At 44.5% G+C, this 14,813-nt stretch overlaps 1 protein-coding gene across 3 annotated transcripts in view; it reads left to right on the top strand.

The window, feature by feature from the left end:
• LOC147120347 (WAS/WASL-interacting protein family member 1-like) overlaps positions 1–1,208 on the top strand; it is a 123,774-nt gene extending 122,566 nt beyond the window's left edge. For all 3 annotated transcript variants that reach the window (XM_085986145.1, XM_085986148.1, XM_085986147.1), the window contains exon 8: positions 689–1,208. In XM_085986145.1, coding sequence (XP_085842271.1) covers positions 689–750 — 62 coding nt within the window. In that variant the 3' untranslated portion in view covers positions 751–1,208. The remainder of the gene's footprint in view (positions 1–688) is intronic.
• The last annotated feature ends 13,605 nt before the right edge of the window (positions 1,209–14,813 follow it).

A 14,813-nucleotide genomic window follows, 5' to 3' on the forward strand; every position in this document is an offset into this window, starting at 1 on the left:
GTAGATATCCAATGATTAGAAATTGTGTTTATCCAATTAATAGCTGAGCCCTACTTCCTGGTTCAATTTCATGAGGACGGAATAGGCTCATTTGTGATTACCACCAGGGTACAATGGCATGCAAACATTCAGTCACATGAATAATGATCACTTGGGTGAGGTACCAGAGGGTGTTTCTGAAACCATTAACCCACTTTCAGAAGAAGAGAGCCGAACATTGGCAAAAGTGGAGAAAAAAAGGAAAGGTGCAAATACATTTCAGTATTTATAATATTACATAAATTACACACAAAAGAGTAACATTTGGGTAAAAATAAACGAAGCTGAATTGTATATTTTGTCGAGGGGAAAAAGAGAAATTCAAGGGAATTCCGCTCATACTATTTAAAATTTTATTACTCAAGCTTTTTGGGAAAGCAAGAAAGATTAATGGGACAAAGAATTTTTTTTATTCTTCAACTAATTTATTAATTCTGTTTCAGTTATAGAAAACAATTAATACCTAAATCAGTGATGAAAACAGTCTATTTCTAGAATTGTACAATTATTATTAATTTTGTGACCATTTGCTGCTTCACAGAATTCTCCTCCATCCATACCTCCAAAACTAAAATATTCCACTTAGTCCTAAAAGTTACACTTATAATTCTAGAAATCCTGCATTAATTATAATCTTCTACTGTAACAGATCCAGGCCGGCGAGAGCGAGGTGCTCCACCCCTTCCACCAATTCCACCTATACCAAGGTGAAACGCACTTGGCTGCTGAAAACTCTTGGAAAGCCATCCTACTCTCGAGACCACTTTGCATGCTTTAACTGCAGACTATTGCTACAGTGATGTTGAATTTGCCTCTATCAGCTTCAGTCATTTTCAGCTGTAGAAATGCTGGCTCTCTGGCATTTCGTTTATGTGATGCTTACAGCATCTAGAAATTAAAAAATAATTTCTCCTTTGCATTTTTTGACTGCTTTAATGTAAAACATGCTAACTTGTTTACAATATTATGGACCAGAATAAATTCATGTATTTTGCAAGAATATTTCTAACCTATTTCATTTCATAGTACATATAGTAGCAGTATCAGTTGGGTGCTCAATGTATAATTGATGTCTTCTAATAAAAATAGGCACTTTGGCTTTAATCAGATATTCTTGAAGTTATGTTATCAAATTGAATTTAAATAAAGACCAGAATTGCATTTTCAAAGCTACCTGTTGTAGATTGTAAACCAAAAAAGCTGAAAAAGCAAAAAACTGCTATTAGTTATAGGGTTACCTTTTGTACTCATTAACTTTCGTAATTACTGTTTAAATAGAGCACATGCTCAGCAATGAAAAATGCCAAATAATGGGTCACAAATACCTGCATGAAGCTGCACTTGCAGGCTGATTTGAGGTTAATAAACTAGAAACTAGTCTGAATAAAATGTGCATATAACTACTCCATTTTAGGAATATACTGTACCAGTTTACATCTTTTCAAAAGCACTATTTATTTTAAAGATATATAATTAGTATGAATTATCATTGTTTTAACATTAAAAAATCCTGGTAAGGTGCATAAGTATCAAGAAAATGGAAGAGACAATTTTTTGATGGAAAAGAATTGGGCAGCATGTAAATCTAGCTGCCCCTTTTGAGCTACTGCCCCCAAGACCAATTTCACTCCCATAATGCTTTTAATCTTTCTGACAAATTTCTAATAGGGATAATGACGAGGCAAATGATTTGTCATCACTGATCCGCTCAGAAGCTAGCATTTTCATTGTCATAGAATTACATGGAATATACAGCACTGAAACAGGCCATTCGGCCCAACTACTCTGTGCTGGTGCTTCACACGAGTCCCCTCCCATTCTATCTACCTCATCTCAGCCATTCGGCATATCTTTCTATTCCTTTTTCTCTCATGTACTTGTCTAGTTTCTTTTTGAAAGCTTCTAAGCTATTTGCCTCAACCGCTTCCTATGGTACGGAGTTCCACATTCTAACCACTCTCTGAATAAAGACATTTCTCAGTTTTTCCTATTGGATTTATTAGTAACTATCTTGTTTTTAAGTTTTGGATTCTCCCACAAGTGGAAACATTGGGGGGAATTTTGTGGGGGGGTGGGTGTCAGTGGGCTGGATCGGTGGTGGGTCGGGTGGGAAAGTTTTTTTTGGACAGCGGGTCAGGACCCCGCTGTCAACCCGTCTCCACGAGCCTTTCCCAATGTCAGGTCTGTCAGTGCTGAGCAGACCCTACAGATAGCAGTGGGCGACCCAATTATTGCCTTGTTAACAGACCATTCACAGGCTTTTTTAACTTCGCTTTTCACTTTAACTTCATGGCCACGGGAACCACGCTGTTCGGGACCACGGCTGTCAACCTGAGGCGGGAGTTCAGTGGCCATTGCTCCAGCTAATTACTTGACAGCTTCAAATGTACAGTAAAAGCTCCCACCTGACACAGATCACTTTCCTCAGCCACAAGCTATTTCTCAGTCCATATCCAGCACAGATTCTGCAGGCTTCCACTTACCATTCTCTATCCAGTATCACCTCCTTGGAAGAACTCTCTCTCACCATTGATAGAATGCTTCTGTCATCTCTACTTCACCTGCCATCTATTCCATCAACATGGGTGCCCTTTATACTGTCTCACCTTGGTCCTCAGAATCCCACCACGATCAGCCCCAACACCAGGCACACCAACGGCACCAACAACAACCTTCTCCGCAATCACCTGATGCTGCACAGGACACAGGGCATCAGCACCTGAGCACATTGCCGCTAGGGATGGCCTCACCATGGCCAGATTTAGTTAACCTTACGCTGTATACCCTGGCTGCCACATGATGCACCAAGTTGGCACCAGCCCACACCAACACCATAAAGCATCCCTACAATGTCCAAGCCATTCCTTTCTGTCTCACCATTCACTGCAACTCACTGAGCCACTTCCAAAGGTGCACACACACCTGTCCAAGAATGGAAAGTGTTGAAAATAAAGGTTTCAATGTTTGACAGCACATTAACAGAAACTTTACATGAACATTGGGATAAAACACCCAAGTGGCTTGTGTGTTGTTGGTATGATTGCACAGGATGAGTGTGAGGGGTGGCGAGTGAGATGGGGATGTGATAATGTAAGGAGAGAGAGAGATGGGTGGACGTGCAAGATAAGTTGGTGTGAGTAAGGATGTGTAGGGGTAGGGAAGGCAGAGTGATGGGGATGTGATGAGAGGCACAGCAGGATGAAGGTGAGTGTGGCTTTGTACTAATTTTTCGTGATCTAATGAGATAATTGAAAGGTTTGTGTCACTACACCCAGGTCCTCCTGACGACATCCCTGCTTGTGACCTCCTGTGCAATGTGCAACCAGGCTGCGTTGGTCTCCTGGAGAGGCCTCTTCCGCCCATCGGAAGGGAAGAGAACCTCCCTGCGTACTGTGACTCCCTCCATAAGTATATAGAGGGAATCATGGGAGAGCTTGGGTGCAGCCCTGCACCTCTGTGCAGTGATTGTCAGTATTTGCAGCACTTCAATGCTGTAGAACACTGACAGCACAAATGTCAAAAGAAAGTTGGCCATGGTCCCTTTAAGGAAACCGGCTGATGACGCGTCATGAAATGACGTCCCCAGACCCGCTTCCTCTAATTGGACTGAGACTTGCTGGGCGGGCTTAACAAGCCCTATCGACGGAAATTCATTTCAGACAGCAGGATGAAGACCGCAGTGAGGTTGGGACCCTCCACCGACGTCGCCCGCCAAGGTGAGCAAAATCCCAGCCATACTCTCTGCATCTACCCTGTCCAACCCATGCATAATTTTAAAGAACTCTAATAGATCACTTTTAAGCCCTCTCTTTTCTAAAGAAAAAAGCCCCAACCTTTTCAAATTTTCCTGATAGCTGCAATCTCTGTTCTGGTACCATCCTTGTAAATCTATTTTGCACTTTCTCCAGTGCTTCTATGTTTTTTACAGTATGGAGTGCACAGTACTCTTAAGTGTGGCCCTACTCTCTGCTCTCTGGTTAGCAAATTAGCTTTATAAATATTCAGCTATTTGTCCCGACTTTTTTTTTAATGTATTTATGGGATGTGGGCGTCATTTATTGCCCATACCAGGCCAGACCCGGTAAGGATGGCCGATTTCCTTCCCTAAAAAGGGCATTAGTGAACCAGATGGATGTTTACAACAATCCAGTAGTTTCATGGTCACCATTACTGATACTGGCTTTTTATTCCAGATTTATTAATTTACTGAATTTAAATTCTCCAGCTACTATGGTGGGATTTGAACTCTCATAATAGACCATTAGTCCAGACCTCTGGATTATTCGTCCAGTAACATAACTATTATGCTACTGTAACCTAACTCCACATGCCCTAACCTTTATCATGAGCCTACTGTGTGGTACCTTCTCGAAGGCCTTTTGAAAATCCAAGTATATGACCACTAAAAAGAAAAAAAATTGTTACCCTTGTCTAATCTTTCCGTTACCTCTTCAATCTGGTTAGTTAAGCATGTCTTAGGCTTTTGGAATCCATGTTGACTATTTTTTATTGGCCCGGATTTTGCAGTTGTAATGATGGCGAAACTGTCAGCATTTGCCGTCATTACGCTGTGAAACTGACAGCAATTTCTGGCGTCCGCACATGCACAGTTAAACGCGGAAATCCAGACATTGCTGTCGGTGATTCCCTGCTCCTCCCCATGGTGCGTTTCTGATTGTGGGGGATGGGGATTTTCAACTGCTGGTTGGCCGTTTCCGGTGGGGACCTTGTGCACCCATTTACTCACCTGAATCAATTTTCAGCCGGCCCTTTAAATGGGCACCCAGCAGTCCCTTAAAGGGATCGCTGGAGGCCGCTCGAAGGTAACTTTTTGTTTTTTATTTAAGATTTTTGATCCTCTGGCTCGCTGGCAGCCTGTTCTCATCCCCTGCAAGCATCTGCACCCTCCCCAACCAGAGACGTACCTATCGGCTGGCTGTGTGCTACAACCAGACGATTTTCCACGGCAGGAAACCGATGAGCTACAGCGATGTGCCCATTTGGCACACACAGCTCACCAGGAAATGTTCATGAGACTAGAACCCAAAACCCATTTGAGTCTCCAGACTGCTGCACTGGGTGGGCGCACCACCAATGGGCAGCTGCCCAAGTAGCACATCTCCTTCTGGACAGCCCACCATCTAACTAGTGGCAAATGTGCAATTTTTAAAGATGCAGCAGCAAACCCATGACAACCCAAAAACTGAAGAGTTCAACTGTGGACAAATCATTAGAAACTATGAGGAAGCTGTTCCAGTGGCTCAGCAATTTTAGGCAATGAGTTGTAAAGACCAGCATTTGATCTTTGTGCTGACTCACATGATCTCAGTTGAGTGGCAGTTGAGGCACTTTGATTGGCCTCAGCGCCCTTGGTTAGAGAGTGCAAAGTTGGCTCGGGCTTCTGCATCTGATTGCAGCTCTGCTGGAAGTGCACATGTGTGAATATAGGCTGAGGATAAGATCAGGATCAGTTTACAGTCAGTCAAATATCAAGGCTCAAATGAATACTTGCCACTTGGGCGGCTGGTAGCCATTGAGAACAATACAACCAGCAGGAAGAAGCTTCTTTGAGAAGGGGGGAAATTACAAGGTGCAGTGGAGTGTCACAATGTGAAAATGGATTTAATAAATGGAGGAGTGTGGATTTTTTTTTAAACTCTCTTCCCCAGAAATGGCAATACAGTAATAGCAACAGATTTTGGGATACAAAACAGCTGATGCATCTCTTTATCAAGAAAATGGGGGAGGGGACGAGATGATGGTTTCAGTGGATAAATGAAGTACTCGGTGTTACTGAGTCATGGAGGACCCTGGGGAGGGCCAAGGTTCAGTTGAGAGGCTGTGCTGTTCGCTTATCGCAGTTGAAATAATGGTGAGGGTATTAAGTAAGCTTCTGTGGCCATCGAGTGAGGATGGGGACAGGCTCAGTGATTATGCATCTCTGGTGAAATGACCTGCCTGCCCTAACTGCCTAGGCCCATGCTGGAAGAATGGTCATTTAGATAAGCTATCGGAGTCATTGTTTGCAGGAAACCAGGTGAAGTGGAGCCTTACAAACGGTTAGGGGAGCCTTACAAATTGTAAAGCTAATTTGCTGAATGATGGGAAACTGGGATCAAGTAAGGCAGAAGTTGGGAAACCAATTGCATTAGCAGGGATCAGTTGGTGGTGATTGATGGATGATAAATGTTATGCTGTAACCAGGTTTGCAGAACTAAACTAAGTAGGAATATGAAGTGTATGACAAGGGGAATCATTGAAAGTACACCTTATAAATATAAATATATTCGAGCGAGAGAGATGCTGGAAAATTAAAGGATATTGTAAAATCATTGTAGAACCTTCCTTTATATCATTTAATAATGCAAGTCAATTACTAATATCAATTGTAGTGGCGCTTCTTAGTTTCCAAACAGGCAGGCCACTGGGCTGTGGGGCTTTTAACATCGAGTAGACGCGTGTCGAAATAAAACGTTCCCAAACGTAGCTTTGTCTTTTAAATGGTTTACTATAACACTTAACAAACAGAATTACAAAGCAAACACGTATAAACGAACACGGTCAAAAACTGTACTGCTCCAAACCTCACAGCTTCTGCCTCTTTCACCACGTGCAGTTTAAAACTGTAAGATGGCTGCACCCATGTGTGGCTTAGGGACTGTTCCATTGTGGCAAGAATGAAGGGGGTGTCGGACTATACTACTGGAGCAAGAAAATAGGGGGTTTCTTAATACAATAAGTCGTTCAGGTAAATTAACTGTATTATGCCATTTAGCCACTATTTTAAAGTATTTTCTTAAGCTTTTATGGCTCTTACATTCCGGCCCCTAATTGACTAGGCACATGAAGCATATCAATTACTCAAACATTAAGAGTCATAAACTAATGAGTTCAACATATTTACAATACAAGTGTCCACTTTTTTCTTTCGTTCAGGAGCTTTTCACGCTGCTTCTTGTAGCAGGCAGAGCTTTGTGATCGGCCTCTCCAGGGTACTGGTCTTGGTTTGCAAACAGACGCGACGAACGACGCCTCTGGAGTCTGGCATGGTCTTAATTATTTTTCCCATCAACCGAGAATTTCTAGGGGCTGAATCATCCACAATTAAGACAATGTCTCCGACGATGAAGTTCCTCTTTATTTTGGACCATTTTTGATGCTCCTGTAGCAGAGGTAAGTATTCTCTTGTCCATCTGGTCCAGAAGAGGTCTGACATATACTGAACTTGCCTCCACTTCTGACGGGCATACAGATCTTCCTTTTTGAAGACTCCCGGGGGCATGGCTGGCTGTGTTTTCAACAACAACAGGTGGTTCGGAGTCAGGGCTTCGAGGTCATTGGGATCATCTGATGTCTTGGTTATCGGTCGGTCATTAATGATGGCTTCGACCTCGCACAGAACGGTTTGGAGTCCCTCGTCGTCCAGCGCTTGCTGCTTCAGTACAGAACTGAGTAGTTTTCTTACGGTGCGTATCTGTCTTTCCCAGACACCTCCGTGGTGGGATGCAGCCGGAGGATTGAAGATCCACTTAATTCCTGTTTGCATCATGGCTTCCTGTATTTTAAGCTGATTCCAACCTTCAATAGCTTCCCGTAGTTCTCTCTCCGCTCCGACGAAATTAGTGCCATTATCAGAACGCATAATGGACACCTGTCCTCTTCTACAGACAAAGTGCCGCAAGGCGTTAATACAGGAATCGGTGTCAAGCGTGTGTGCCACCTCAATATGAACTGCTCTGATGGTCAAACAAGTGAAAAGCACACCATATCTCTTGACAAGGCTCCGTCCTCGCTTTACCTCGAAAGGCCCGAAATAGTCCACCCCTACGTTTGTAAATGGGGGCTTGTCTGGTAACAAACGGTCTTCAGGCAGGTCTGCCATTTTCTGCTCCCCAGCTCTAGCGTGTAACCATCTGCAAACAATACATTCAGAGAGTATTTTTCTTATTACGGAATTAGCTCCTGGAATCCAGTATCTTTGTCTTAGCTTCGCAAGCACGTGATTCCTCCCACTGTGTCCAATACTCTGATGTATATGCTGAAGAATGAGAGTAGCAACCCGGAGGTCCTTAGAAAGGATAGCAGGATGCTTGGCCTCCTCTGGCATAGCAGATTTGTTTTGTCTCCCTCCCACCCTCAGTACTCCATCTTGCAGTGTAGGGTCCAGCTTGTAGATATGACTACCTTTCTTGATTGGAGTATTTTGCTGTAGAGCTTCGGTTTCTTCTGGGTATCTTTGTCTTTGACTGAAGCAAACTATCTCCTTCTCAGCCTTGGCCAAATCCTCCACGGTCAATGAATTCTTGCTCAATGTGGTCTTGTGCTGATGCATATACTGCTGTAGAAGCATTCTCTGCTTATCAGGGTTACTTTCAGACTGACTGATAGTGGCTCGGTACTCTTTTCTCTTACCGCTCAGGTGTAGCAGCAACTCTTTCAACCTTAGAAACCATGCAACTGCTTTCCTCAACTGGTGCCATCCTGAGAAATGGTTAACAAGCTTGTTCACTGTGTCAAAGTTCTCTTTCGTAGTTATGAAATTTACTGTGACTGATCTCTTGACTTCGACGTCGTCTTCAGTAATCTGACTTGGCATATCTGGTCTTTCTGGCCATGATCTCTCTGTTTCCAGCAGATAACTTGGGCCTTGTATCCAAGTTTCACTCCTCATGAAGTTTTCAGCCTTCAATCCCCGTGAGGCTTGATCTGCTGGGTTTAATGAGGTGTTTACATACCTCCATTGAGATGTTTGTGTAGCTTCTCTAATGGATGAGATTCTGTTTGCTACGAAGGTCTTGAAGCGTATCTTCTCATTCTCTATATACTTCAGCACCGTCGTGCTATCCGTCCAGAAGACAGATTCTTCTAATGGGAGCTGTAACTCTTTACGCATCACCTGGTCAACTTTAACTGCAACAACCGCTGCCGTCAATTCCAGTCTCGGGATGGTGACCTGCTTCAGCGGAGCCACCCTGGATTTTCCCATGAGGAAGGCACAATGTTTCTGGCCCTGTTGATTTGTCAGCAAGAGGTAGGTAGCCGTGCCATAGCCGTCCTCACTGGCGTCCGAGAAATGATGTAGTTGAGCCGTCTTTGTAACTCCAAAACTCGCGGGCTTGATGCATCTACTGACGTTGAAGCTAGAAAGTTGTTGCAAATCTGTCAGCCATCTGTGCCATCTCTGAGCTTGACCTTCTGGGATATCTTCATCCCATCCTCTCTTGTCTCTACACAGCTCTCGTAGCATCAGCTTCACCGGCAGAATGAGTGGTGCCAGGAATCCGAGAGGGTCGTAGATGGAACTGACCACGGAGCGAATCCCTCCTCTTGTGGATGGGCTTTCGTTCACCATTATCCTGAAGTTGAACGTGTCTGACTCGATGCACCATTGTACACCAAGAGCTCTCTCGATAGGAAGGACATCGTGGCTCAGGTCCAGATCTTTGACTTCAGTGGCTCTTTCCTTTTCTGGGATAGAAGCTAGAACTGCTCTGCTGTTGCTTATCCACTTAGTCAGATGGAATCCTCCATTCGAACACAGAGTTCTAAGGTCTCTTGACAGTGCGATGGCATCATCTTCTGTTGACACGGACTTCAGACAGTCATCGACATAAAAGTTTCTGAAGATTGTCTCCACAGCCTCGGATGGTGCTTTGCCCTTGCCATCTTCTGCAGTTTTTCTGAGAGCGTAGCTTGCACAGCTGGGAGATGATGTGGCTCCAAACAGGTGTACGGCCATTCTACATTCCACCATCGCTTCACTAACGTCGCCATCTGGCCACCAAAGGAAACGCAGAAGATCAGCATCTTCGTCAGGGATTCTGACTTGGTAGAACATTGATTCTATGTCTGCCATCATGGCAACGAGCTCTTGTCTAAACCTAGTCAAGACGCCAATGAGGGTATTAGTAAGATCAGGACCTTGAAGCAGCTGGTCATTCAATGAAGTTCCTCTGAATGAGGCGGCGCAGTCAAACACTACACGGATCTTTTTCTTCTTTGGGTGATACACCCCGTGATGAGGAATGTACCAGACCCTTCCATCGTCTCTGTTCAACTGTTCTTCGGGCACTTTTACAGCATAGCCTTTCGCTATGATGTTTCTCATGAAGTCTTTGTAGTCTTCGTGAAAGTCGGGGTTCTTGTTCAGCTTTCTCTTTAGACTGATGGCGCGTTGCTCTGCTATGCAGCGATTGTTCGGCATCTTCGCGGTCTGTCTTCTCAGTGGCAAACCAATGTGATAGTGGCCATCAATGAACTGTGTAGACCTTGTCATCAAACCCATGAACTGATGGTCTTCTTGTGACATCTCTGTCTTTTCCTCACAGCTGCGTTCTGAGAAGTCTGCGTTGAACTGCTGTATCAACAGCTCTTCAATGCTTGCGATAGAGATGCGATTAACTGTGACGTTTTGTCGTTCCTCCTTGTTCGACTTGTGGCCATCATCTCTCCTTACCGGTCCATTGATTACCCATCCAAGGGCTGTCCTGACGGCGTAGGGTCCGTCATCCTTGCTGTTTATCACCTGCCATGGCTCCATAGTTTTGTAGGCATTGGTTCCAATTAATAGGCCAATTTCTGCTTCAATGTATGGGAGACGCACCTTTTCTAGGTAGGGCCATCTATCCACATCCTTCTGCAGGGCTAGGTTCCCTATTCTAACAGGAATCTCCCTCTGTGTGAAAACATTAGGCAGGTCTATGAAGTCCTTCTCTTCAAGTCCACACACTTCTAGGTCTGACAGGATATAGCTTTGCATTGACTTCTCATGACCCATGGTGCGTAATAGGATTTCTGTTCTTCTGCCTCTAACGTTCAGCTGTCGCATGAGTGATTCTGTGCAGAACGTTGCTGAACTACCTGGATCCATGAAGGCGTAAGTCTCCACAACCTTCTCACTCCTCTTAGACTTGATCCTTACTGGTACGATGGCAAGAATACAGTCACTGTCACCGGCCCCAGTGAGTCCACAAGTCTCTGGTTCTAGCGACACCAGAGCACTTGAAACAACCTTCTCGTCGGTATTGTTTTCTTCACTCTTCTTAGAGACTTGTTCTTCTTTATGGATATGCAGCAGACTGGGATGTTTCCGAGTGCACTCTCTGCATGTTGTTCTTTGCTTACAGTTTCTACTCAGGTGCCCCTGAGAGAGACATCCAAAACATAGGCCGTTGTACTTCAGGAATTCGATTCTGTCCTTATGTGGCTGTGCTTTGATGTCGCTGCAGAAATCCAATGTATGATTCTTCTGGCAGAATAAGCATGGCTTCTGAAAGGCATTAGCAGGCGTCACTGTGCTGCTCTTTTTGGGAGATGAGTTCTGGGGCCTTCCTCGGCCTGAGTGACGATAGTTGCAAAGCTGCTTCCCCTGGAACCACCTTTCCTGAGAGTCTTTGATTCAGCAGGCTTGGCTTTCTTCCATCGGTGGTCGGGCTGACATCCTGGATGTTTCCAAACAATGGGTCCCTAGCAATTTTAGCCTGTTTGTCTATGAAATTCACTAAGTCTGCAAACCTGGCTCTACTTTTCCGTCTCTCCACTATCTCAAAGGCTGTTCTTCTCCATTGTTCTCTCATCCTGTAAGGAAGCTTAGAGATGACGATTCTCATAGTCGTAGGATTGTCCATCTCTTCCATGAATTCAACATCCTCCATGGTGTTGCGACATCCTATGAGGAAGAGAACATATGCGTTCAATGCCTCTCCGTCTTCCGATCTGATCTGTGGCCACTTGGTAGCCTTTTCGATATATGCAGTGGCTATCTTCAGCTCGTTACCATAGTGCTCCTGCAGCAACTTCCTGGCTTCTATGTATCCCCGGTCCGGTCTCATGTGTTCACAGCTTCTGACCAGGTCTTGTGGTTTACCACTGGTGTACTGTCCCAGGTAGTACAACTTATCACTGCTGCTCTCTGTCTTGGAGTCAATGGCTTGTTCAAAGGATCTGATGAAGGGCTTATACTTGAGTGGGTCGCCTTGGAACACTGGTATGTCTCTTTGAGGGAGTCGAAACAGATTCTGTTGTTTTACAAGCATCTCTGTAATTTCGTTCTGACGTTGCATCACTCGGTATAGGCTTCTCCCTGTGTCTTCGGGCCTCTGGTGGTCATCAGCAGGGTCTAGTCTAGACCGTCTGACGTCTGGGGTAGCATCACGTGCTCCTGTTAGTGGAGAGGCCACTCTTCCACGCTGTAATGCCGGGGAATTGCTTTTGGGCTCTGTTGTAACTCTTGAAGGTGCCCTGGATCCAACTCTATGTGGCAACGTTGACTGGCAGAGGCTCCCGCCGTCCCGTGAGCCTTCATAATCTTCGTACGCACTCAACCTGGCATCTGAGACCTCGATAGCTGTTTTCATCTCCAGCCGTTCTTTCTTTGCCTGCACCTGGGCCCGCTGGGCCTGCACTTGGGCCTGTTGGGCCTGCAGTTGGGCCTGCAGTTGGGCCTCTTGGACCTGCAGTTGGGCCTCTTCCCGTTCAAGAGCTTGCTTCTCATCTAAAGATGCTGCGCGCGCCATCAACGCCGCCCGTTCAGCCTCCGCTCTCATGCGTCGCGCCGAGCTTGTGGTAGAAGCGACTGACCTGCGTCCAGAAACAGAGCTACCTTCTTTTCGATTTTTGCTCGGTCTGGCGGAAGTCTCTGAAATGCTATCGTCTGGTCCGACTTCATCGTCAACCTTATCTTTCTCTGCTGTATCAGCATCTTGACGAATTTTTAACATCCACTGCTCCGTGGCCTTGATATAGTCCTTAATGCTGGTTGATTTAAGATCAAACCAGTCGTGCTGATCAGTGTTTCCCTCTTCTTCAGACAGAAGTGCTAATACATCTTCATTGAGTATATTAAATTCTTCATGCAGCTTGGAGAAATCGTAATACATCATGTCTTCAGCTTTCTTAATATTAGCATTATCTTCCATGAGACGATCAATTATCTTCATTTTTCCAGTTATCTGAACTAATTTAGCCTTCCTTGCACCTATGCTTCTATGTAACTTCTCTTCCCTTGCCTTTGGGGTGAGCTTTATTTCCCTCTTTTGGCCAGCAATCCTTCTGGCTGGGGGAAGCTCCTGGCTCCGTAAGGCCTCGGCCATTTTACCCGCAGCTCTTATTTAGCTTCTCAACAGAATGAACAAAGCAAGTAACAGTCACTGTACCTTCGCTTTCTTAAATTGTCGTCTGGCTCCGTGACCATTCATGTATACGTTCGCCGACGATTCCGTCCCTTCCTTCTTAGGGAGCTAGTTTTTGACTAATGTAGTGGCGCTTCTTAGTTTCCAAACAGGCAGGCCACTGGGCTGTGGGGCTTTTAACATCGAGTAGACGCGTGTCGAAATAAAACGTTCCCAAACGTAGCTTTGTCTTTTAAATGGTTTACTATAACACTTAACAAACAGAATTACAAAGCAAACACGTATAAACGAACACGGTCAAAAACTGTACTGCTCCAAACCTCACAGCTTCTGCCTCTTTCACCACGTGCAGTTTAAAACTGTAAGATGGCTGCACCCATGTGTGGCTTAGGGACTGTTCCATTGTGGCAAGAATGAAGGGGGTGTCGGACTATACTACTGGAGCAAGAAAATAGGGGGTTTCTTAATACAATAAGTCGTTCAGGTAAATTAACTGTATTATGCCATTTAGCCACTATTAAAGTATTTTCTTAAGCTTTTATGGCTCTTACATCAATAATATATAAATATTTAGCCAGAATTACTAAATGGAGACTGTGGAGATACCTGTAATTAACCAAATGTTAAGGCCTACATATGTATAAGATAATCTAATCGTGAGTAATCCATTGTCAAAAATGACTGCCTTGTGATGCACCTTCTTGTGGAAAATCAGTTTTGCTATTAGTTGTACTAGTGTTTCACTTACAATGCCTCCATTTTATACAGGGTGCTTTATTTTTTTTCCCAAAACTATATTTTCCATAGTTCAACAAATGGGTTTAATGCTGTCATCAATCCCTAGGCCACAAAATTTGGCTCCGTAGTCAAAATGCCATCCGCCGGTGCACGTGCACACTTTTGGTGTGGGCCACGCCAGAGGCCATCTTGGGTAGGGCGCTAGCGCAGGATGCATGTGCCGGCAGTATGCAGAATAGGCCGATTGTGACGTCCATTGGCGTGCAATGCTGATTGGACACCAGCGCTCCCATTTTGGAACTCAACGCTCCAGCTAATGCCTCTCTTAAACTCGCAAAGCTGAACACACATTCAGCAGCAGAAAGGACCCCCCTCCCCCATCAGCACTATTTAAACGAATCAGCAACTACTTGCAGGTTAGCTGCTAATTGTATTCTACTGGCTGTTTGCTGAGTTTGTAGAAGTGTTTGGTGCTTTGTACAGTTCTTTAAAGTTGATGAAGGGAGTGGTGTGGTGATTGATGGATGATAAATGTTATGCTGTAACCAGGTTTGCAGAACTAAACTAAGTAGGAATATGAAGTGTATGACAAAGGGAATCATTGAAAGTACACCTTATAAATTTATATATATATTAGAGCGAGAGCGATGCTGGAAAATTAAAGGATATGGTAAAAGTCATTGTAGAACCTTCCTTTATATCATTTAATAATGCAAGTTAATTACTAAGTAGCCACCCTCTAGTTTGTCGTGGTGGCTCAAAAGCAGATGGGACAGCAGACTACTGCAGAATGAAGACATCATGACTGCTGCCAGGATACCGGGCATTGACTTGCTGAAGGACTTTGGCCTGACTTCAAGGATTCTGCACAGACCACTTGCTCAAAGACATGGGTGCAGTAGTCGG

This window comes from Somniosus microcephalus, chromosome 4 (genome assembly GCF_052327205.1).
Source record: "Somniosus microcephalus isolate GS21.2 chromosome 4, FLI_Smic_1.0, whole genome shotgun sequence".
Taxonomy (NCBI): Eukaryota; Metazoa; Chordata; class Chondrichthyes; order Squaliformes; family Somniosidae; genus Somniosus; species Somniosus microcephalus.